Source organism: Aquarana catesbeiana, linkage group LG03 (assembly GCF_042186555.1).
Source record: "Aquarana catesbeiana isolate 2022-GZ linkage group LG03, ASM4218655v1, whole genome shotgun sequence".
Classification (NCBI taxonomy): domain Eukaryota; kingdom Metazoa; phylum Chordata; class Amphibia; order Anura; family Ranidae; genus Aquarana; species Aquarana catesbeiana.
In genome coordinates this window covers 10,943,376-10,968,375 of record NC_133326.1, presented here as the reverse complement: position 1 = coordinate 10,968,375, position 25,000 = coordinate 10,943,376, and the positions used below count along the sequence as shown (strand labels likewise).

The 25,000-nt window shown below is 46.5% G+C and overlaps 1 protein-coding gene across 1 annotated transcript in view; it reads left to right on the top strand.

Moving 5' to 3' along the window:
• Positions 1–25,000, top strand: part of KIF23 (kinesin family member 23) — a gene marked incomplete in the record, with an annotated part of 58,169 nt that overhangs the window by 31,836 nt on the left and 1,333 nt on the right. Inside the window, 14 exon segments of the mRNA XM_073618263.1 lie at positions 296–417; positions 3,029–3,104; positions 3,107–3,130; positions 6,033–6,112; positions 6,451–6,471; positions 6,473–6,571; positions 6,662–6,821; positions 8,561–8,728; positions 8,898–9,055; positions 10,261–10,434; positions 13,699–13,887; positions 16,795–17,055; positions 24,332–24,562; positions 24,902–24,987. Of these exon segments, the coding sequence (XP_073474364.1) occupies positions 296–417; positions 3,029–3,104; positions 3,107–3,130; positions 6,033–6,112; positions 6,451–6,471; positions 6,473–6,571; positions 6,662–6,821; positions 8,561–8,728; positions 8,898–9,055; positions 10,261–10,434; positions 13,699–13,887; positions 16,795–17,055; positions 24,332–24,562; positions 24,902–24,987 (1,849 nt within the window).

Here is a 25,000-nt window from a genome sequence, read left to right as displayed (position 1 = left end):
AATTGCTTAGTTTTCCCTATCGACACATTTAATGTTGATGGGGAATCCCTCCTGCAGCGCTATTTTGTTCTGCCAGAGGGGAGCTTTAGTGTTGCCGGCTTGTAGCCTATGGCACTAATCGTTAAGGACAAACCTGACAGGCTAGTTGTACGCAAGTTGATGCCATACATGGACTGACATCTGACCAGTCCCTGCTAAACTGGCCACATTTCGATACATGTATGGCCTGTCTGTCTCTGTCACTAAAATCTTCCTTTTTTTTTTTTTTTTTTTTTTTTTCTCTCTTCTCTCGAAGGGCAAAAGAGAAGGAGGATTGCAAACACAACACTGAATCGTGAGTCCAGCCGCTCCCACAGTGTCTTCATGATAAAGTTGGCACAAGCCCCCCTTGATGCAGATGGGGATAACGTGCTGCAGGTAATTACTATGTGTGTCACGGGACCCTCTCTATGGGTCACTTTACAACACGCACGTAAAGGAATGCACTGAGCGTTACTGTGCAATTCACGTGCTGTTCTGTGCAGTGCAATTTCAGCCCCATTCATTTTTGAATGAGCTGAAATCGCACCACACCAAAAGTAGTGCATGTAATACTTTTAGAAACGCACTCCAGCGATCGCATGATGCTTTTGTAGCAGGGCTGGCCGGTGCTATATCAAACCAATAATATGGACTGATACAAGAGGTAAGGGCTATACAGTGGAGTCCAAATGACAGTCTTTAAAGCGGAGTTAAAAAAAATAGGAAGTTTCCCCAGGGGTTTTTTTTAGCAGCAGAGACTTTATACAAAATTATAAATTCTCTGCTTGCTGCTAAAAAACCCCTGGGGAAACTTCCTATTTTTTTGTATACGTTTGGGTTATGCAGCTTTGGGGGCTCCCACATTGTGTTTTTCCCTTCTATATTAAAGCGGAGTTCCACCCAAAAATTGAACTTTTGCTTTAAGTACTGGTGACCCCCTGACATGCCACATTTGGCATGTAATTTTTTTTTTTTTTTGGGGGGGGGGACAGGCACCCAGTTTTGACAGGCACCCAGCTCCCACTTCCTCTCCTGGCGCCGAACGGAAGTTCACCTCTCTCCCCTCCCTCCCTGCAATCTTCTGGTACACTTCACCGGTACCAGAAGATTGCCCAGCCATTTACAACGCCGGCTGTGAAGCCAAAGCTGGGCGCCCACAGGTACAATGCCGGCGCGGCGGAGAGGGCAAGAGGAGCGAGGCATCGCTGGACCGTGGGACTGGTTATTGTCAAGTCAGCAGCTACACTTTTTTTTTTTTTTTTTTGTAGCTGCTGACTTTTAAATGGGTGGAACTCCGCTTTAAATTGTAGGTGATGCTTGGCTCAGTGGCTGCTGGCTCATGAAGAGCTAGAAGGGACTCTGGAGAAGTTACAAGGAGGAAAGAGCAGCACTAAAATAACCATTTATTGGATAAAAGTAGAGCAATTCACAAGAATAACAGTGGTGTAGCGCTTTGTATAAACAAAATCATCCTCTGTTTTGTGCCCTCCGTCAAAGTGCATGCGCAGAATGGAAAGGCACTCCAGCTGATTTCCCGATCAGCTGGCGTGACGTCACCGTAGCGCCCACCACACATCGTAGGAGGCTTTTTTTCGATTGATACCATTTGACTGCCCCAATTGAATGCTATGCAAACAGCGGAGGGACACCGTATTTGTCATATTGTGCCTCGCTGTTGCGGCGTGGTTTACAGTGTGCTCCAAGCTCCAGTTTCGTCTGTTTGAACTGCGGGTTTTGCCTGTGCCTAAGGGTGGGTTGCAACAGAGACAAATCCCGCCCTGCAACAGCGAGGATCAATCTGACAACTACGGTGTCCCTCCGCTCTCTGCATAGCTTTCAATTGTGCCCGTGAAATGGTATCTCCCGTCAGAAAAAGCCTCTTACGATGTGCGCATGCGCTATGGTGACGTCATGCCAGCTGTATGGGAAAATCAGCTGGAGTGCCCTTTCGTTCTGCCCATGCGCGGGCACTTTTTGACAGAGGGCACTATTATATAGAACACCGGGATCACTATGCTGCCAGCAAGTGTATAGCGGGTGTCCTCGGCGGCCGATGGTGCCTCCCAGCACTTCCTGTGAACTCGGGCACACTGGGCGGGCAGAGATAACGTTGCTACTCGATGCTGGTGTCCCCTGCATGGCATGCGTTCTGAGCATGCATACTCCATTAGGCCATACAGGGGGCCATCTCCGTGTGGGTGGACCGCAACGTGTCACCTCCACAGATACAATGATCCCGAAACGCAGCAGATGATTTTGTTCATACAAAGTGCTGCACCACTGTTGTCTTGTGAGTTGCGTCACTTTTATCCAATAATGGTTATTTTACTGTTGCACTTTAGATGGCGCTGCTCTTTCCCCCTTCCATTCATAAAACTGCGTATGACAAACTGTGATAAACCATATAAAACTGAAAACTTCCTTTTTTTTAATGTTTGCTTGTCTACATATAGTTTTGTGTGAGATACATTTGACAGTAGTTTTGCATGACAGATCCACAATAGTGGAGCAATGTTTCCTGATAGGCCACCTTCACACTGGCTTTCCAGACAGGTCCGCCTGTCAGTTTTTCAGGCGTACCTGATCAGACCCTCCATTTATCTCCATGGAGCGGTGGATGTCAGCGGTGACGTGTCCACTGCTATCCGATCCGCCAAAACCAGACGGATGGTGACCCTATTTTTCATCCGACTAAAGGATCGGATGAAAATGGACAGGTGGTCTGTCTTTTTTTTTTTTTTCATTCGAGCTCCCCATAGAGGAGAGCGGGATTCTGACAGGTCCATCTCTGCACAGTGAGCGGAGACTGACCTGTCATCCACCTGCTCAACAGGGATCAGCGGAGCGATTCCCCCGCTGAGCAAAGCAGAGTTTGAATTTGAGTGTGAAAGGGGCCTTAAGCGATCTGCTGGCTTGTTATTCATGTTCTTTGTGGAATGTCTTTTAGATTAGAAAGAATTGCGCATTGGAATTGTCATATTGACTTCTTGTTTTGTGATTTGTGCAGGAAAAGGAGCAGGTTACAGTGAGTCAGCTTTCTCTTGTAGACTTGGCTGGAAGTGAAAGAACAAACCGCACAAAAGCGGAGGGAACAGACTGCGGGAAGCAGGTAAAGTCTAAGCATCTGGAGCATTTAAACTGAACCTGAAAACATAAAAAAAAAAAATCTATCCAGTGTAAGGGCCAGTTCACACCACGTGCAGTCCAGTGCGTTTTTCATGCAGAAAAAAAAAGCGCATGGATAGTAGGTTGTATGTTTTTTTTTTTTTTTTTTTTTTTTTAATGGCATCGTTCACACCAGTATTGTGAGTTCCATTAAAAAAAAAGTAGAACATGCTACATTTTCTTTTTCTGTACTGCAACATGGTTAAACCCACGTGTTTATTATTTTTTTTTTAATGTTAAGCAGCATGGGGGGGTGCACTGGACTGCATCAAAAACGTGCCTACAGAACAGCATCCACAATGGGAATGCATCTGGACTGCGTTTTCTATGGTGTGAACTAAGATCAGGCTCCACAAGGTGTCTATTGTCACATTTATTATGCATCTGTTCACATCTTTGCTTCAACTTTTGCTTTTACTAAAGGCTTGACTTCCCAGGCTTGTGCCCTTTTACTGTCAAATGAGCAGTTTGATTTTCATTCAGGGCATTGAAACTGCACGAGTTGGGTGGGTCTTACTCCAGACTTAAAGTGGTTGTAAAGGCAGAAGGTTTTTATCTTAATGCAATCTATTAGGGTTGTCCCGATATCGATACTAGTATCGGTATCGGCACCGATACCGAGCATTTGCCCAAGTACTTGTACTCGGGCAAATGCTCCCGATGCTTCCCCGATACCTGGACTGTCAGCTGTGATCGGCGCGTGGGGGAGTTACAAGATTCTCCCCCAGCGGCTTTCACCAGCTTTAGTGACATACAGCAGTGATCGCTCACCGCTGTATGTCACTGCATCCTCCTCCGTGCCCCCTCCGTTCCTCTGTGCCTCTCCGCTGTCCCCTGCATTCTTCTCTCCTTATCTGTCCCCCTCCGTACTCCCCCTTTGTTCCTCTCTCCTTATCTGTCCCTCGTTCTCCCCCTCCGTTCCTCCGTCCTCCCCCTCCTTCCTTTGTGTATGGATAGAGTCAGCTGACTCTGTCCATTCACATAACTGAAACATTGTAATCTCCTGTGATTAGGACGTGTCAGTTTATGAATGGAGAGGAGCCCCTGTCTTCTATCCATTCATTCTCAGTGCAGCTGAGGCTGCAGAGAAAGGGACTGGGGAATCTCTATCCTCTGTCTCTTTCTCTGTCTCAAGGGGGAGATATCAGAGGTCTGTTAAGACCCCTGATATCTCACCAAAGCCCCCCAAAAGGGCTGATTAAAAAAACAAAAAAAAAAAACAAAGAATAAAAAAAATATTATTGTAAAAAATAAAAATTGTAAAAAAAAACACACGCATACAACGTTCACACACCCCCCCCCCCCACCCCCCCCCCCCCAAAGAAAATAGCGAAAAAAAAAACTGTCACGTGACATTAAAAAAAAAAACGAATCGGTATCGGCGAGTACTTGAAAAAAAGTATCGGTACTTGTACTCGGTCCTAAAAAAGTGGTATCGGGACAACCCTACAATCTATGCATTAGGATAAAAAAAAACCTTTAGCGGCCTCCCCTAATACTTACCTGAGCCTATCTTGATCCAGCGATGTTGCACAAGTCTCGGCTGTCAAGGAGCCATTGGCTCCGCTGCTGTCAATCCAAGTCAGTGAGCCAATGAGGAGAAAAGGGGGAGCGGGGCCGCTACTTCGTGTCTGAATGGGGACACACAGCTGGGGCTCCCGCCCCCAAGCTGATTGCTGTGGGGGCGGGAGGGGCCAGAAGCGCTGGCAATTAACCAGAGAAGGATATGGGGCTGCTCTGTGCAAAACCATTGCGTGGAGCAGGTAAGTATAACATGTTTTATTTTTAGACTTTATCGCTTTAATGCAAGTCGGACCTCCCCCAAGGTGATTTTTTTTAAATGGCACCAACTTCCCTCTGAGAGTTCTACCTTAACCATTTGCCAACGCCCGTTATTGCCAAATGATGGCTGTAGCACGAACGTCCTTCCAGAACTATGCCCCCCACCGCGCGCGCTAGGGCATTCCCCTGGTGTGATCTGTGTTCTTTTGGACACAGCTTGATCACAGATCGGGTAAAGAGCCAATCGCAACAGCCCTTTACCACGTGATCAGCTTTGTCTAATCACAGCTGATCACGATGTAAACACACTTGCCGGTTATTGGCATTCCTGTGACAGCACGAGGAAAAGAGCCAGTAACGAGCCAGTGTAAAAGAGGAGATCTACACTGATAATCGGGGCTCTGATCAGCAGTACTGCCCCATCAGTGCAGCCTCATTGGAGGTCAGTGAAGGAGAAAAATTACCTGTTTGCAACATTTTAAAACCAAACTAAGAACTTCTTTTCTTTTTTTTTTTTTGATTCAAAACTTTTGTTCATTTGTGGTGATTAAATACCACCAAGTTGTATTTCTGTGAAAAAAATTATATACATCTCATATGGGTACAGTGCTGCATGACTGCGCATTTGTCATTTAAAGTGTGACAGCGCTGAAAATTGGCCGGGGCAGGAAGGGGTGAAAGTGCCCAAGTAGGCAAGTGGTTATAAACCCTTTACAACTACTTTTTACTACAGGCAAGCCTATAATTAGGCTTACCTCTAGCTACACTGGATATGTTTAGGAGATATCCCTGTATTTGCATGTGCCGACATGACGTCATCGTGGCTCCGGCCAATCACAGCGCCAGAGCCGCGATACCCGGAAGTAACCCCCGGGAGCAGTGAATGAGGGCCGCTGCGGGGGATTTGCCATGCATACTAGCTCATTATGCCTTTGTCTTGCAGAGTGTTCTTCTTCTTTTTTTTTTTTTTTTTTTTAGGTTTACAACCACTTTAAGAAACCGGAGGAATTGAACTGAATCTGCACACCCAGGAGCCGTTGTGATTTGTCTTAATTCTCTTACAGGCAACATTAACCAGTCACTTATGACTTTACGAACGTGTATAGAAATTCTGCGAGAAAACCAGATGTGTGGCACAAACAAGGTAATTGCCTAAAAACTCAATTGGGTTTTCATATAACATGTATAATATATTGAGAACCGTGTTAAAGTAGAACCACAGCCATGTGTTTTTACCACCCTCCAGCCACAAGTGTAAGTGTGACCATACTGACCCCAGTACTTAAGGTGATTTATTTATTGCACACTTATTTAGTTTGGAGATTACCTCAAAGGGGGGGGGGGGGGTAGTGCGGTCAATTTTGGCTATGGATCTTGCCATGTTCAACGAACTGAAGTTTTGGTGGGAGGCTGGAGCAAAGTTTACAACCAAAATAAATATTACATGATTTATTTGAGCTACAATTACCTTAATTTTTCTAGATGGTGCCCTACCGAGACTCCCAAGTTAACACACTTGTTCAAGAACTACTTTGATGGAGAAGGGAAAGTTCGAATGATAGTGTGTGTAAATCCCAAGGCAGATGATCATGAGGAGAGCCTAGTAAGTTGGAGGTTTTTGCAAATTTTGGACCTTGAAAAGTAATTTTTGTTTCCTTGTGTGAGTTTTCTAACCTCTTGTTTTGTTTTACAGCAAGTTATGCGGTTTGCTGAGATGACTCAAGAAGTAGAAATTGCCAGACCTGTTGACAAACCAATTTGTGGGCTTACTCCTGGACGCCGCTATAGGAACCAGGCATTCAAAGATGAGCTTAGTCGTAGACTGGAGGAACGAGGAGGTCCTGTAAATGGAGGCAAGTGGGGGGGAAATAAACACCTTCTATGTGTGTTAAAGTAATTGTAAGGCAGAGTTTTTTTTGTTGGTGCATTCTATGCATTAAGATAAAAAAACCTTCTGTGTGCATCAGCCCCCTCTCTATCCAGCGATGTTGCACGAGAGACTCTGCTACCCGGGACTCTCCTCTTCATTGGCTAAGACAGCAGCGGAGCGCCAGTGCAAAGAAAGGGGTGTGGGCCTAGCCAGGGCTCTGTGTCTGAATGGGGCTCGGCTCGGGTGCCCCCATAGCAAGCTGCTTGCTGTTGGGGCACTTGTCAGGATGGAGGTGCCAGGAGAACCAAAAAGGAACCCGAGAAGAGAAGGAATAGGGGCTGCTCTGTGCAAAACCATTACAGAGGAGGTAAGTAGTAACATGTTTTTTAAGCAAAAAAAATAAAAAAGACTATTACTTTAATTTTAAACCGCTTCGCGCCTGCCGTATGCCAAAATGATGGCCGCAGGGTGATTGTGTTATCCTGGCTGGGACGTCATGAAGTCCAGCAGGATAAACATCTAGTGTGCGATCGGTAGTGCGGTGTGTCGCTCTGATATACCGCATCTCCTATCTGGTAAAGAGCCTATGCCGTAGGCCAGTGATGGCGAACCTTGGCACCCCAGATGTTTTGGAACTTCATTTCCCATGATGCTCATGCACTCTGCAGTGTAGTGGAGCGTCATGGGAAATGTAGTTCCAAAACATCTGGGTGCCAAGGTTCACCATCACTGTCGCAGGCTCTTTACCATGTGATCAGCTGTGTCCAATGAGCTGGTCACTTAGTAACCAGGAAGCGACTCCTGACGGGGGGGGTCTGCACTAATCATCAGTAATGCCGGTCAGTGCCGCCCGTCAGTGCGGCTTAAGAGTGCCCCATTAATGAAGAAGAAAACGTATTTACATAATTTTCTAACAAACGAAGTAAAACCTTTTTTGCTAAACAAATAAAATAAATAAACTAGTGGTGATCAAATGCCACCAAAAGAGAGCTCTATTTGTGGGAAAAAAAATTATTTTATTTGGGTACAATGTAGCATGACTGCGCAATTGTCATTCAAAGTGTGACAGCAATGAAAGCTGAAAATTGGCCTGGGCAGGAAGCGGATGAAAGTGCCCGGTATTGAAGTGGTTAATAGTCTAGTAAAATTTAATAATGATGTGTGGCAAAAGTAGGCAGCTCTAAACCCTTAAGGGTATTCCGGATAATAACGGCCATGTTACTAGTGGCCAACATCACTGCTCTTCGTTGCCATCTGTGTTCTATGTGTGTTGAATGCTGTCTTAGGCTCCATTCACACTAGCGCGTTTTTTGATGCATTTTGCATTAATGCACGGGAATTTTTTAACATGGGTTCCTATGGAACATGTTCACATCAATGCTTTTTTGTTTCTCTGCATTTTTGGAAAGGGTCAGGGACTTTTTTTCATGCAAAATGCAGCGTTTTGCATGTAATAGAATTCAATGGACAAGCATCAAAAACGCAAGTGCACCGTTTTTTGCACCGTTTTTGGTGCGTTTTTGCCATTTTTTTTTTTATTTTTTTTTTTTATTTTTTTTTAAGACTGTAAAAAAAAACTGTAAAAAAAAAAAAACGCAAATCGTGGCAAAAACGTGGCAAGCATGAAAAAAAACCTCCAAAAACGCTCAAAAGCAACTTGCATAGGTGTGAATCGAGCCTTAGGGAAATGGATCTCATTTAATTCTTGTGATCTTTCCCCAGAAGTCGATGAACAGGCAGTCATTGAGATGCTCATTCAAAGCTTTCCTCCTATTCCATCCTGCGAGCTGCTGGATGTCAATGATGATATGACTCTACCGCAGCTTATCGAGGCCCTGGAGAAACGGCACAGAATCCGTCAGATGATGGCTGAAGAGTTTAACAAGAGCGGTGAGTTGTAATTCAGGTTTCTTCCTTTGTTGAAAGTAATTATTTTTTTATTTATAAGATAAGCAGTTTATTGCTAATATAATGCTGGTTTTGGTGCATGCATGTGTAAGCTTGAAATCTATTTTATTTTGCCATCTTTTTGACTTCCAAATTACTTCTGTCTCCACAGTTGTCTCCTTCAGGGCTATGCTGCACGATCTTAACGGGGTAGTGGCTGCAAAAGACAACATTGCACAGGGTAGGATGTCTGAGAAGGAACGGGCAATAATGTCTCAGAAATCCGAGATAGAGCGACTTGAGAAGAAAGTCAAAACATTGGAATACAAGGTATTCACCACTTTTTTTTTTTTTTTTTTTCTTTAGTACATTTTTAATGCCAATAGAAAAATAGCTGTAACTTTTGGTTATAATTACACAAACGTCCTCCCTCCCTCCTCCTTTTTTTTTTTTTTATTTATTTTAAATGAAATTTTGAGTTTTACGAGGAATACAAATTGCAATCAATACAACAGAAACCACACATGTATAAAATTCACATCTGGTTTACATATCTGCACTAATGCCAACATAGGAAATGTGTACCACACATATACAAGTTCTCCACCCATCCCCACACCTTTTTGTCAGCATGGGTGTGAGCGGCTAGGTGGGGGGGGGGGTAAACCAAAGTACAACATGGATCACAATCATATAAATACACCTGAACTGACCCATGGTGTGCGGCACAGGTGAAGCGCCAGTATAGTGGAGGGGAAAAAGGGTAGTGGGAGTAGGGCGGGGAAAAAAAGAGTAGAGGGAAAGCAACCATCAATTTGAACAACTTATATTGGGTACGACTATAGGGAGATCAGCAATCGCACACACGTCTTAGGTTGTTTACGGGGATTACGTTTAGTTCGCATGGATCTCCGCTTAAACAATACATTTAACCTGACCAAGTGTCTCTCTTGAATTTTTCTTGTTTTTCTCTGACCATGTGTATCCACCATTCCGCCTTCATCATAGAATCCACCTCTCTTTTCCAGTCCAGTAATGTGGGACAAGCTGATTGTTTCCACAATCTGGGGATCAGGGATTTGGCTGCGTTTTTAAGAAGTGTGGAGTGACTCTTCTTATATACTTGAGGATCTGCAACAGCTGGAGGACCGCTAATTGCAGAACTACAAGTCCCATGAGACATAGCAAGACTCTGACAGCCACAAGCATAACACCCAGAGGCATGATGGGACTTGTAGTTTTGCAACGGCTGGAGGTCCGTTAATTGCATATCCCTGCTTTAACTGATGAGGGGGCCCAGGGAAAAAACATGTAAATGAACGCCTTTTTTAAAGCATATCTTCACCCTCAGAAAACACTTCACTCCTTTCAACCCCTCTTCCCCTTTGCTACATGAATAGGGCTGTTTTTTACAACAACAAAAAGTGCAGGCTTGCCCCAAGCTTCCTTATACAAAAGTGGTCCCAGATTTGTAGTTAAAATATCTCATTCTGATGTTACTTTTTTTTTTTTTTTTTTTTTTTGCTGCCTTGCAGATAGATATTCTGGAAAAGACAACCACAATCTATGAGGAGGAAAAGCGCACATTGCAAAACGATCTGGAGTCCCAGAGCCAGAAGCTGCAACGGCAACTCTCTGACAAGAGACGATTGGAGTCTCGGATTAATGGCATGGTAGCCGAGAATGCTGTGAAGTGGGAGAAAGAATGTGTAAGTGATTGCTGAGGGATTGGAAACGTCCATTGGTCTATTACATGGTTGAGAATTGGATCAGGTATACCAGACTTCAAGAACTATCACACAGAATCTGTTGCACTGGTATATACAATGTGATTACTGTCCAGGACCGCAGCTCGGCTACATACATTACAGCCAGGGGTAGGCATTCTTAAAGAGGTGGAGATCTACCTGAACAACATGGGAGAAGTCAAAGATCACCAGACAGTATTGCACAGTGTCGCCTCCTCACACCTGATTTAAAGCTCTAATTGCCGTACTACCGTGCCGCAATCGCATGCATTGCACAGCCGTCATAGGTTGAAATCGGGTGGTGAGGAGGCACCATTTGTCAAACACACTAGGATCGCTTTTTAGAGGAGCAGCACTGCCTGCTGCACTTGTGAATGAGCCCTTAGTTGCATTCTGTAGCCGTGCCTTTGTTAACACGTAAAGTTAGGGGGTGGTAAAACCCTGCAGTTGAGTTTACCATCCCCAATCTCTACCCCATTTAGCTGCTAAAAGTGTACACATGCCGCAACAGGAATTAAAACCTCCGTTGCTTTTGGTGGGTGCTATCATCTGCCAATCACAACCCATTCAAGTAAATGGGGCCATTCTGCAAGCGCCCCACAACGTCCTGCTTCTTCAGGGTCCAAGGGGGTTAAAGCAGGTGGTGAGAAAGCAATACAATGCTGCCTACTTTAACCCCTTGTTTGCTGTACTGCAAAAGGTTGCAGGGCACTTGCAGAGTGGCCTCTTTTACTTGAACGGGTCATGCTTGGCAGGTGCTACACCCACCAACCATGACAGGGCTTATAACTCCTGCTGTGACTTCAACATATGTACACCCCTGGCCACTGTCTTAAAGGGGTTGTAAAGGTAAAAATTTTTTCACCTTAATGCATTCTATGCATTAAGGTGAAAAAACTTCTGACAATACCGCCGCCCCCAGCCCCCCCCCCCCCCCCCGTTTTACTTACCTGACGCCTCGAAAGTCAGCTTCGCGTTCCCGACAGCTATTCCTCCGCTCACCCTGGCCGCTGATTGGCTACAGTGGATGGATTGGAAGCAGCGCAGCCATTGGCTCGCGCTGCTGTCAATCACATCCAATGACGCGGCGCGATGGGGGGCGGGGCCGAGTGATACAGTGAGCGGCTATAGCCGCCGGCTGTATCACGGGAGCGCGCCCGCAAGCACTAACCACCATGCGAGGGAGCTTGGATTAAGGTGGTTAATGCTTGCGGGGAGGAGCTGAAACAGCCGCCGAGGGACCCCAGAAGACCAGGTTCGGGGCCACTTTGTGCAGAACGAGCTGCACAGTGAAGGTAAGTATAACATGTTTGTTATTTTTAAAAAAAAAAAATTTACCTTTACAACCCCTTTTAACTATGGGGTTTTACCACTCCCAAAACTGCAAATGTACATGAACCCTTACTGTTCTGACCCCCCTATAAGGCTGCTTTCACACTGATGTGCTGCGGTTTACCAGCACTGCAGGTGCAGTGCAGTGCAATTGAGATTTTCCTGGGTTCGCTGCACTTTGCCGTAGACTTCTATTATATCCTTCAGGTGTGGCGCACTTTCTGAAAGCGCACTATAACTCCTGCATTCAGGAAAGCTGCATGTATGCTGTAGTGCAGGTAAACGACATCACTTCAGTGTGAAAGTAGCCCTATACTATTATGCTCAGTGTATTGCTTCACACTGGTCTGAAGATCTCCTCTTTCCTGCACCACACAGGAGACCACTAGCTGGAATAAGAGGTGGAGTGCAGTTAGTATCATTCCGCATAGGGCTTATGCAGCTCTTGCTCTCTACTACAGCTCCAACTTTACAAGTAGTCCCTCTACATTATTTGTTGCTCTGGGGTGGCAGGTCAGCAAGCCCAGACCGCGATCCACCAGTCACACGCCTGCGATCTACAGGTTGCTGACCCCCTCACTACAGTGAGGTTCCATGCCACCTGCTGTGGCTCTTGCCATAGTTCTCTGGTGCAGTATGACCGTGCAGGTCACGATCAGTCTGATTTAACCACTTCAATATGGGCACTTTTACCCCCTTCCTGCCCAGGACAGTCGTCCGCTTTCAGTGCTGTCACACTTTGAATGACAATTGCGCAGCCAGTCATACAACACTGTACCCAAATTGCTACAGGTGCATTGCAAGCAGATGAAACCTCCTGCCTTTGCAACCACTTTAATTGCTTTTTTATATTTTGTCCCTGGAATTTTTTGGCTTTGGGCTCATGCGATGTCTGTGCGATGTAAATTTAGCCATACAGGTTGTTCGGCTGAATTCGCATTGCATTTGGATCAGTTGTGCGATCCGACTCGTGTCTGAACTGTCAGTTTACATTGCGATATGCGAACCGATCTGGGGGTGTCTTAATTTTTCTATTGACACTCCCAGCGGTTCGCATTGGCAGTGTGGACTGCCTTGCGAGTCAGGTGCGACGCGGGAACCCGCAGTGGATTTGCGGTGTTCCCGCATTGCACCTATGTGAACCGTGCCTAAAAGTGATTGTAACGTCTGGGCTGTTTGTTTTTTTTTTTATATATATAAATAACCTGTCATACTTACCTGCCCTGTTGCAGTGGATTTGCACAGTGCAGCCCAGATCCTCTTCTTCTCAGGTCTCTTTTGTGCTCCTGGCTCCTCCCTCCCTGTTGGGTGCCCCCACAGCAAGCAACTTGCTGTGGGGGCACCGGAGCCGAGCCACAGCTCCTTGTGTCTATTCAGACACAAAGCTGCGGCCCAGCCCCCTCTTTCTCCTGATTGGCTGGCTGACTTTGACAGCGGGTGCCAGTGGCGCAGCTGCTGTGTCTCAGCCAATCGGGATGGAGAGTCTCGGATGGCCAAGACGCTCGTCTACATCGCTGGACAGAGATGGGGCTCAGGTAAGTATTAAGGGGGCTGAGGGGGAACTGTGCTGCACACAGAAGGCTTTTTATCTTGATGCATAGAATGCACCTTCTGCCTTTACAACTACTTTACACAGTGCTGTCCATTTGATGAAAATGTTATATATATATATATATATATATATATATATATATATATATATCTCTATATAGATAGAGATATATATATATATATATATATATCTCTATATAGATAGATATATAGATAGATATATAGATAGATATTTCCCTAAAGCTTTAGCTGGGTGTAACGAAGATTTTTTTTTTTTGTATCCATTTGTAAGCATCAGTGGTACTTTTCTGTTTGGTTCTAAGATTTGTGTTTTCATTTCAGGAGCGCCGTGTGGCGGCCAAGCAGATAGAGATGCAGAACAAGCTGTGGGTAAAAGACGAGAAACTAAAGCAGCTGAAAGCTATCGTAACAGAATCTAAAGGCGAACGGCCAGAGAGACCAGCCCGCGAGAAGGACCGCGAGCGAGAACCGAAGGTTCCCACCAGATCTATCTCTCCATCACCTGTTCCTGTATGTGTCACGTGGTGAAGGGTGTTTTGGTGTAGGGGTTCTATAGGCACATAGGTGGTGGGTTGCTGAGAATTCACACTGTATCCTGGGTGGGTTACAGCAGGTGTCTGGTTGTATCTCTCTTATGGACCTTTGATCTTTTCTCATGTTGCACAATTCTAATATTGGTGTGGCTTTCTTGTACACAAGACAAAGATTGGGTTTTTATTCAAAAGCTAATTGCATCTGGCCCACACAACTTCCATAAGACCGTATCCAGCTGTATACAAAATTCCAAACACCAGGCATGTAAATATGACCTGAATGTAAACGTAATGTGCTTGTTATAGTTGACAAAACAGTTTGCTTCAGCAATTGATCATTGTTGGGGCTGGTTCACACCCAGTCCCTGCACTGTAGAGCAATGGCTGCTGTGCAGTATGAGCAGACTGAGCTCACTGCAGTGGTTAAGTGCTGAGCTCGGCAGATCACTTTTTTTTTCTTTTTTCTTACTTTTATTGAGATCATCAGACATCTCCTAAAGTATGATTGTCAGCCATGCGGTGCAAGGCAGTGTATTGCCTGCATGCAGTACTTTTTTTTTTTTTTTTTTTTCCCTCCAGCCTATTGTTCCCATACACAACCGCAGTGCAGCGGTTTTAACCGGGCATATAGTAGACAAGGCCTTCTGCCTTGTCCATGCGGCAGGACTGCATTGGAATAGGCACCCAATATAGTCCCACTACATCTGTGTGGACCAGCCCATACGGCCTATTCACAAATGCTTCAGGCACTGCCACCCCTCTGAAAGCCATTCCACACTCTGATCGCTTTCCTGAGGTGTTTGTCAGATGGTGAGGATGTGATGTTTCCTCTTCCCACTGCCTAATTTAACTCTATAATTGCAGTACTACCTTGTTTGCATTGCACGCAGTTGCGGTACAGTTCCGGTGCGGCCCCATAGAAGAAAATTTGTCACAATTGGTGGCACTCCCTGCTGAAAAAACACATGGGGGGAGATTTACTAAAACTGGAGCACTCAGAATCTGGTGCCGCTGTGCAGAGTAGCCAATCTGCTTCTAACTTTAGCTTGTTCAGTTAAAGCAGTTGTGTTGCCTGCTTTGTAATTTTTTTTTTTTTTTTCCTACAGGTAAGCCTATAAGAAGGCTTACCTGTAGGTAAAATTATTATCTCATAAACGTTCACCTTGCATGCAGCCGTCGGCGGCACATGCGCTCTGAAGGTCCAGCGTATCGTGCCAGAAATTCAGAGCTCCTTGCTGGAACCGTAAGCTCCCGTGCACGGGAGTGATGTCATTGCGGCTCCAGCCACTCACAGCGCCGGAACCCGTGAACCCTGAAGTAACGCCGTAGCAACGTGTCTGTCCCCCTCAGCGGTGGCTGGCCGAAGCTGCAGGAGCTTCGTTCTAAGGCTATGTTTCCACTATTGCGTCCCCAAAGTCACGCAATTTTGCCGCAATTTTTTTGCCGCGACTTGAAGCAATGCCTGTGTATTCTTGAGGTCTATGGACCTCAAGTCGTATCAAAGTGGGACCAAAGTAGTGCAGGGACTACTTTGAAGTCACTGCGTCTTGAAGTCGCACAGATATGAACGGTACTCATTGGAAATCATGGGGTACGACTTGTCATGCGACTTTTCAGTCCCAAATCACATGAACAGTCGCACTAGTGGAAACCTAGCCTAAGGCAAGTATTTCATAATGAGCTAGTATGCGATGCATACTAGCTCATTATGCCTTTTGTCTTACAGGTGTGTGCTTGTTTTGTGTGGGTTTTTTTTTTTTCTTGCCATACAACTGTTTATAAGCGTTAACGTCTTTTCTAGGGTGCTCCTGGCAGCTCTTCATCCACATTGAGTGCCCCATGGAGAGCCGCTTTCCATGAGGGCACTCGTGCGGGCTCGCTCCTGAGTCCTGCTGCTGCGTCCATTGACAGCAGGACTCGGCCCCGTGTCACTGGATTTAATTGACAGCAGCGGGAGCCAATGGCTCCTGTTGCTAACTATCCAATGAGGATCCAAGACTGCTGCTGGGCACGTTCTCGTTGCTGGAAAGATCGGGTTCAGCTAAGTAAAAGGGGGGGAACTGGTGGGGAAGCTGCACCACAAAGTTTTTCACCTTAATGCATAGAATGAATTAAAGGGGTTGTAAAGGTTTGTGTTTTTTCATCTTCATGCATCTTATGCATGAAGGTGAAAAAACACCTGGCAGTAACCAGCCCCCCCGTTTTTACTTACCTGAGCCCTAGAACTTGACTCGGCGGGGGCGTGTTGTCTCTCTTCCCAAGGTTCTCGGCTCTTGATTGGATAGATTGCAGCGCAGGCATTGGCTGAGTCCGGCATTCTGTGTCTATGGACGCAAACGCTGGACTCGGGATTGCGCCCGCAAAGTAACCCCCCCTCAGGGAAGCGCTTCTCTGAGGCGGTTATCAGATGTGGGGAGAAGCCGCCGGGGGACCCCAGAAGAGCCGGTTCGGGGCCACTCTGTGCAAAACAAGCTGCACAGTGGAGGCAAGTATATGTTGTTTTTAAAAAAAAAAAAAAATGACCCTTTCAATCACTTTAAGGTGAGAAACCTCGACTTTACAACTCCTTTTAATAAAACCTGGAAGCTGATTGGTTTCTATACACAGCTGTACCAGATTTTGCACTCTCCAGCTTTAGTAAATCAACCCCATGCTGTTTAAGTTTTTGTTGCAGCATGTGTACAGCCATCAGCAGCTGTATCCTTGGTGTGGGGGGGGATGGGGACTGCAACTCTATCGCTTGGTTTACTACCGCCCCAACTCCCCCCCCACCTCACCCTTTGTGAGCAAAAAAAAAAAAAAAACTGTACATTGGAATACTGGATCATCAGTCTTGCTTTACTTTACTTTTCAGGTGTTGACCTTCTATCTTTGGTTTCTTTAGCTTCCTGGTACCCCTGTATCCCAACCTCCACACAGCCAGCTCAACCCTTCTTGGCACAGGCGGTCAAACTCCTGCAGCAGCCTTTCAGTGGCCTCCTGCGTTTCATTGTGGGAGCAGAAAACGCCACAGCACTACTCCGAGAGCAGGACAGGACCCACCCTCAGGCGGCGGGAGCTAGCGGCAGAAGCTAGGAATTATAATACACCTGAGACAAGAACAGGTTATGCAGCCAGCATACAGGCAGAGGAGCAGACTCCCAGGGTTAGTGAGCTTCTGCGGTACAATGGTACCTACAACAAGGCATTTCCAGCAGCTGCTCTGGCAAATGCCAAAATCTTTTACAGTTGATGAATACTTTGCCAAATTTTCAGCTAATCTGGCTATGATGCTGCTGCTTCTGTGCTCTTCGAGTCTGTTTGCAGACTGCTTTATGTAGTTCTCTCTAGTGGCTGTCACATGGAGCAGTAGTTATCGCAGCAAATCTCCTCCAATAAGAAATGGATTTCTGAAACTGCCATCCTAGAGAAGAAAATTAGCGATTCCATCAATTTAAAACTTCTTAGCCTGTCTAGTCTCAATCACCTAAAAATAAAAAATAAAATTTTGAACTAGATGAGTTATCTCACTCTCTGTTCATAAATCCATTTCACTTCTTTTAAAGCAGTAGTCAAGTAATTTGCTGTATCAAAATTCTGACCTATTGCTTAATTGAGCTTTCAGTATGCCGTGTTCTGTAACAATCATCGGATAGGTGAGCTTCGTGAAAGCTTTTATGATGATTACTGTATCCTATCACCATAATCATCATATACCTGTGCAATTTTGTGCCGTTAAATGTGCTCTTAATTATTGGTTTGGCTATGCTGTGAATATGTGTGTTTGCTGCAGACATTACAAATGTCTGTCTTGCTTAAAGAGACCCTGTCCTCAAAAAAAAAAAAAAATTTCAGGTTAAACCACAAAACTTGAGTATTTTAAATGTTCACCTGCAGTATTTTTTTTTTTTTTTTTTTTCCGTTCTGTGAACAATTTTATTTTTTATTATTCAATGTGCCTCTGACCATGCTATCAGGGAAGAGTTGATTCCCTAGCACAGCCCCTTCCCCAATGCAGGTCATAGACACTCCCAGAACAGGAGTGGGCTATCTACTGCCTGCGCTGGCTTCGCTCCTCTGCCCCTCACATCCCTACATAACCTTTTTATGTAGCTTCTGGGGGGGGGGGGTGGAGTTAATGGGAATAATATAGCGTGTCACTTGAGTAACAGGCTTGCCACTGCTGACATCACATCAGTGCCCAGCAGTAGTGTCAGGCCTCTGAATGTTTACATAAGGGAAGTTTTTTACAAGCATAAAATGTTAAATGCACATCTGATGTTGCAATGAATGGTCTGGTGACAGGGTCTCTTTAAAAAAAAAAAAAAAAAAAGATTGCTTCTTCTGAAAGCTGAAGGATATATGCTCCTTGTTTTGAAAGCTGACCACTATAGGTTGTGCAGGGAGCTGGAGAGCTCTTTAGGGGTACTGTAGGTGTTGTGTGTTTTTTTTTTTTTTTTGTTTTTCCCTTGTACATAAATTTAGTACTATTTGTTACAATTCTGTGTCCCTCTTTGACCTCTCTCCCCGCCTCAATGCCCTAGACCCCGCACTCTTTGATCTCTCTCTCCCCCCTCAACGCCCTAGACTCCGCCCTCTATTTGACCCCTCAACGCCCTAGACCCCGACCTCTCTCCTTCCTCAACGCCCTAGACCCCGCCCTCCATTGACCTCTCCTCCCCCCTCAACGCCCTAGACCCCGCCCTCCATTGACCTCTCCTCCCCCCTCAACGCCCTAGACCCCTCCCTCCATTGACCTCTCCTCCCTCCTCAACGCCCTAGACCCCTCCCTCCATTGACCTCTCTCCCCTCAACTCCCTAGACCCCGACCTCTCTCTCCCCTCAATGCCCTAGACACCGCCCTCTCTTTGACCTCTCTCCCCTCAACGCCCTAGACCCTGCCCTCCACTGACCACTCTCTCCCCTCAACGCCCTAGACCCCGCCCTCTCTTTGACCCCTCTCTCTCCCTTAAACCCCGCCCTCTCTTTGACCCCTCTCTCCCCTCAACCCCGCCCTCTCTTTGACCCCTCTCTCCCCTCAACCCCGCCCTCTCTTTGACCCCTCTCTCCCCTCAACCCGGCCCTCTCTTTGACCCCTCTCTCCCCTCAACCCGGCCCTCTCTTTGACCCCTCTCTCCCCTCAACCCCGCCCTCTCTTTGACCCCCCTCTCCCCTCAACCCCGCCCTCTCTTTGACCCCTCTCTCCCCTCAACCCCGCCCTCTCTTTGACCCCTCTCTCCCCTCAACCCCGCCCTCTCTTTGACCCCTCTCTCCCCTCAACCCCGCCCTCTCTTTGACCCCTCTCTCCCCTCGACCCCGCCCTCTCTTTGACCCCTCTCTCCCCTCGACCCCGCCCTCTCTTTGACCCCTCTCTCCCCTCGACCCCGCCCTCTCTTTGACCCCTCTCTCCCCTCGACCCCGCCCTCTCTTTGACCCCTCTCTCCCCTCGACCCCGCCCTCTCTTTGACCCCTCTCTCCCCTCGACCCCGCCCTCTCTTTGACCCCTCTCTCCCCTCGACCCCGCCCTCTCTTTGACCCCTCTCTCCCCTCAATGCCCTAGACCCCGCCCTTTCTTTTGACACCCTCTCTCCCCTCAATGCCCTAGACCCCGCCCTTTCTTTTGACCCCTCTCTCCCCTCAATGCCCTAGACCCCGCCCTTTCTTTTGAAAACCAAAAGGACTAGTTTTGTTCTTTATTTTTAAAATTTTTTTTTTTTTTTTTTAAGGTTTATAAACATAATCGTTGCTTTTATAGGGGGAGTTCTATAAACAACTGTCATGTTTCTCTACTCCTTTTTTGTTTTTTTTGTTTTTTTTGTCTTTTTTTGTTTTTGTTTTAGCTGCATTCATTCCAGTTACCAAAAAGTGCACCCTAATATTTCTGCTAGTGTATAACAAAATCCAACAAACCTATTTATTTTTATGGGACATTGGATATTGATGTAAAACTGATGGCACACGTTCCTATCTGTACATCAATCCTCTTAACATAATACTGAAAAAATCAATAAGCAAATTCTGCTTTTTCTTTCTTTGATCGGTGAGCTGTGGTGGGTTTGAGCTGCTTTCATTTTGAGGACCTGGCTTGTTGCTTTAGCTTTCAATTATGTTGCATGTCACTAAATATGATTTATGATTTATTTATTTTTATTTTTTTATGAATATAATGTAAATCTTTGTATGGTTGCTGTTCATTAGGCCTGGTAATGTTGTTGGTTACACTGTTTTAATAGCGTTATGAGGCTGACTTACTAAAGGAGTTGAGAATTTCAAATTAAATTTGTAAATATTCACTTCAGTCACCCAAACCAAAACCCCTTTCTGTTTATTCCATCTGCACGATTGGGTGTTCAAAGTGAGCTGGAATTTTAAAATTTTTGGATAACCAAAGTGAATAATTAGTTTGTTTATATGATGATTCTCAAATTCTTTAGGCCCCTTTTCACACGGGGTGGAATCCGACCTGCGGTCTGCTTGGTCAGCAGGGAATTGGTCCGCTGACCCCCCACTCAGCAGGTGGGTGACAAGTCCTCAGGGGACAGGGGCCCTTTCTTCTCTATGGGCGGTCGGATGTAAATGGACCGCCTGTCTGTTTCTTACACCCGCTCCATGGAGGAGACCAGAGGTTCTGATCGGGTCCGCCTGTCCGTTGGTGTAAAGGGTCCTAAAGTAAATCGGCCCAATTACATAGTAGGTGAGGTTGAAAAAAGACGCAAGTCCAACCTATGTAATTAAATGGACATATCTGAACTCCAGGCAGATAAAACACCTTTTTAATCCCCCCCCCCCGCCCTCCTGAAATATGTACCAAAAACTCCCCACCCCAGCGACTTCGTCTTCATCCTGTCCAGGCAAAAATAGTTTACATTGTGGGCTCTGTGTGCAAATTGAGTCATCAGACTTGTATTGGGGCCTTATTCTGAATATCTTAGAATATGGACCTATAAGTCTGTGGAATAGTTGCACCTAGGAATGCACTGATATATCAGCTGCTGAAAATGATCGCAGATAGAAGAAAAATAAAAGTGCTGATAACGGCATGCTGTGTCCCATTGACTTCAATGTAAAACCACGCATTCCACTGACTTCAATGCAAAATTACACCCGCCCCAGTAATTATTTAAAAAAAAAAAAAAAAAATTTAAACTGTCCGTTTTTTCAGTTTCGGCCAACTGCATCCTGAATTTTCGGTTTCGGCACCGGAATTTTTTTTATTTCGGTTCACCACTAGTCACAGCCAGTGACAGAGGATGAAGACATGGAGCAGACTAATAAGCAGCTTGGGGTGGGAGCTTGTAGTGTGGATGGATTCAGGATAAGAAAGGGTGGGTTAGTATAGTACACTTGTAATTTAATGCCAAGGAGTGGAAAGTGTAAGCAGGACCTTTTGACTGCTATTGTTGCTTATTTACTCTACAGTGACAGATTGGGGACATATTATAGACCAGGTGGTGTCTCTCAGCTGCAGATTCCAAGGTCCTGGCTATGCTGCCTGCTGTGGGTACCTGGTTAAACGGGATTACAATTGTTTAGCACAGTAGATAAAAACAATACACGCATCTGAATGACCGCAACATACAGGGATATGTAATGAAATACTGACACATAATCACACACATAGGTTGGACTTGTGTCTTTTTTCAACCTCACCTACTATGCATCTGACCCTTCAATTGTACATTCAGCTATTTGCCTGGAGTTGAACTATGTCTGCTTCTGGTACTTTATGGCCTCCTTCACACGACTCTTTAGCCACATGAACTGAATTCCAGTGGCAAGGATCAGCAGATTACAGTTGGTATGACAGGTGCCTGCAAATAGGGGTGGCCGCTCAGTCTATATCAGTGGTCTCCAACTGCGACCCTATGTTTGCCTTTATTCTGCCCCTGGGGCACTTTCCTCCCACTGACACCAAAGATGGGATTTAATTCCTCCCAGTGATGTCAATGATGGGGCACTGTTCTTCCCACTGTTGTCAATAATGGGGGGCACGGTTCCTCCCACTGTCGTCAATGATGGGGGGCACGCTTCCTCCCACTGTCGTCAATGGTGGGGGCACGCTTCCTCCCACTGTCGTCAATGGTGGGGGCACGCTTCCTCCCACTGTCGTCAATGGTGGGGGCACGCTTCCTCCCACTGTCGTCAATGGTGGGGGGCACGCTTCCTCCCACTGTCGTCAATGGTGGGGGCACGCTTCCTCCCACTGTCGTCAATGGTGGGGGCACGCTTCCTCCCACTGTCGTCAATGTGGGGGGCACGCTTCCTCCCACTGTCGTCAATGGTGGGGGGCACGCTTCCTCCCACTGTCGTCAATGGTGGGGGGCACGCTTCCTCCCACTGTCGTCAATGGTGGGGGGCACGCTTCCTCCACTGTCGTCAATGGTGGGGGGCACGCTTCCTCCCACTGTCGTCAATGGTGGGGGGCACGCTTCCTCCCACTGTCGTCAATGGTGGGGGGCACGCTTCCTCCACTGTCGTCAATGGTGGGGGGCACGCTTCCTCCCACTGTCGTCAATGGTGGGGGGCACGCTTCCTCCCACTGTCGTCAATGGTGGGGGCACGCTTCCTCCACTGTCGTCAATGGTGGGGGGCACGCTTCCTCCCACTGTCGTCAATGGTGGGGGGCACGCTTCCTCCCACTGTCGTCAATGGTGGGGGGCACGCTTCCTCCCACTGTCGTCAATGGTGGGGGGCACGCTTCCTCCCACTGTCGTCAATGGTGGGGGGCACGCTTCCTCCCACTGTCGTCAATGGTGGGGGGCACGCTTCCTCCCACTGTCGTCAATGGTGGGGGGCACGCTTCCTCCCACTGTCGTCAATGGTGGGGGGCACGCTTCCTCCCACTGTCGTCAATGGTGGGGGGCACGCTTCCTCCCACTGTCGTCAATGGTGGGGGGCACGCTTCCTCCCACCTGTCGTCAATGGTGGGGGCACGCTTCCTCCCACTGTCGTCAATGGTGGGGGCACGCTTCCTCCCACTGTCGTCAATGGTGGGGGCACGCTTCCTCCCACTGTCGTCAATGGTGGGGGCACGCTTCCTCCACTGTCGTCAATGGTGGGGGCACGCTTCCTCCCACTGTCGTCAATGGTGGGGCACGCTTCCTCCCACTGTCGTCAATGGTGGGGGCACGCTTCCTCCACTGTCGTCAATGGTGGGGGCACGCTTCCTCCCACTGTCGCCAATGGTGGGGGCACGCTTCCTCCCATGACACAAGACAATTTCTACTCCGTGGCCACTGTCCGGCCACCTCAAGTCTTAAAGTACAGTAAACCGGTCCTTTTTGTTTAGAAGGTTTGGAGACCCCGGGTTTATACAAACTAAAGACAGGCTGAGATCTGCTGCCCTTTCCATGTAGCCACACGCCAAGCATTTAGGAACTGGTGTCCCCAACTGCAGCTAACTCCCCCCCCGTGTGCAGCTACACATGAAACATGCCACTATTCTTTTGCACCTGTCAGTCCACCCACAAGAGTCAATCGATCCTTGCCGCTGGTATGTGGTTTAGACCAGGTTCACACTGGTGCGACACGACTGTCATTCTACTTTTGCCCTGCGACATCGGTCCTGCTTCCATCCGACTTGAATGAACGGGATAAGATTTTCCTCCGACTTTGAGATAGTCCGACTTGTCCTTTGACCAATCAAAACAATCTTGGTGTGACATAAATTTCCTTTTTGCTGCTGTAATCACCATGTCGGATGTCACAAGTCGGATGGTTAGGACGAGGATCCTACTTCAATGATTATCAATGGGCTGAAGTAGGACCAAAGTAGTGCAGGAACCTTTTTTCAAAGTCGGACCAGTTGAGACGGCTCTCCTAGGGAGTCATTGATTTACACAAGTCATGCGACATGTGCTCCCAAAATCAGAGCCGGTGTGAACCTGGCCTAAATGGCCGTGTGAAGGGGCCCTACTATTCCAATATAGTGATAAGCAGGAATGTTTTCTTATGACAAGGTCTGACACCGCAGATAGTTACCATTGTCCTGTAACTGCTGAAATGCATCACTGGAGTGATGGAAACTTGAACCCATGCTATTTTTTTATTTTGATCTTTGCTTCATTTGGAATAAAACCCAGTGAGGAGTTTTGTATTTTTTTTTTTAAGCAAGATAACAATGAGTTCAAAGTATCATTCTGAATTTAGATGGGTAAATTTTTGTTGCTTTAAGATCTTGTGTAAGGGGGGGGGCTGTACCAGTTTTGTTCACTTGGTGCATTTTTCACCAACTGAGAATGGAGCTTCTACAACCCCCACAAAGCCAGTTCCAGCACATTGGACTCTGGGTTTCCCTGTATACACAAGTTCCTGTATTTTTTTCAATGATATGTACCAGGCCTGTTGACTGCACCTACATTTGCATGTTGAATAATTTTTATTGACTGATTTTTCTTCTGTTTGTTTGTCTTTTGATCTTTGATTTTTCTGGTCCTGCTTAGACTGTTCCCCCGGTGCACACGAGGCACCGCCGCTCTCGCTCCGCAGGGGAGAGATGGGTAGACCATAAACCATCTGGTAGTGTGGAGACCGAGACGGTCATGCAGCCTCATGTCCCCAATGCCATCAAAGTATCTGTGGCTAGCGAAAAGGCGTTGGCAAAGTGTGACAAGTACATGCTGACACACCAGCAGCTGGCCTCGGATGGGGAGATTGAAACTAAACTTATTAAGGTAACAGATATTCAAAGTGGTGGGGGAGCGTGTCCTCTTTTTTTTTTTTTTTTTCTTTCTAATATTTCCTTTTTTTGTATGAAGAAGAGAATTCTTTAAAATTTAAAAAAACTGCCCTAGTTTTCCCACACAAGTAATGTGAACAACAATAATATGTATTTGCATGCAATCTTACTTTGAACTTTTTTTTTCTATAATGTGCTAAATTTCTTGCTGGGTTTTTTTTTTGTTTTTGTTTTTACCTCTCCTATCCTGCACATTCGGTGAGCACCTTTTATGATGTCTGTGACAGTCTGCGTTATGTTTGTGGCTAACCGTGTATAAATCTTTTGTTTTCAGGGCGACGTCTTCCGGACTCGAGGTGGAGGTCAGTCTGTACAGTTCACAGACATTGAAACGCTCAGACAGGAATCTCCCCCTGGAAATGGGTATGCTGCA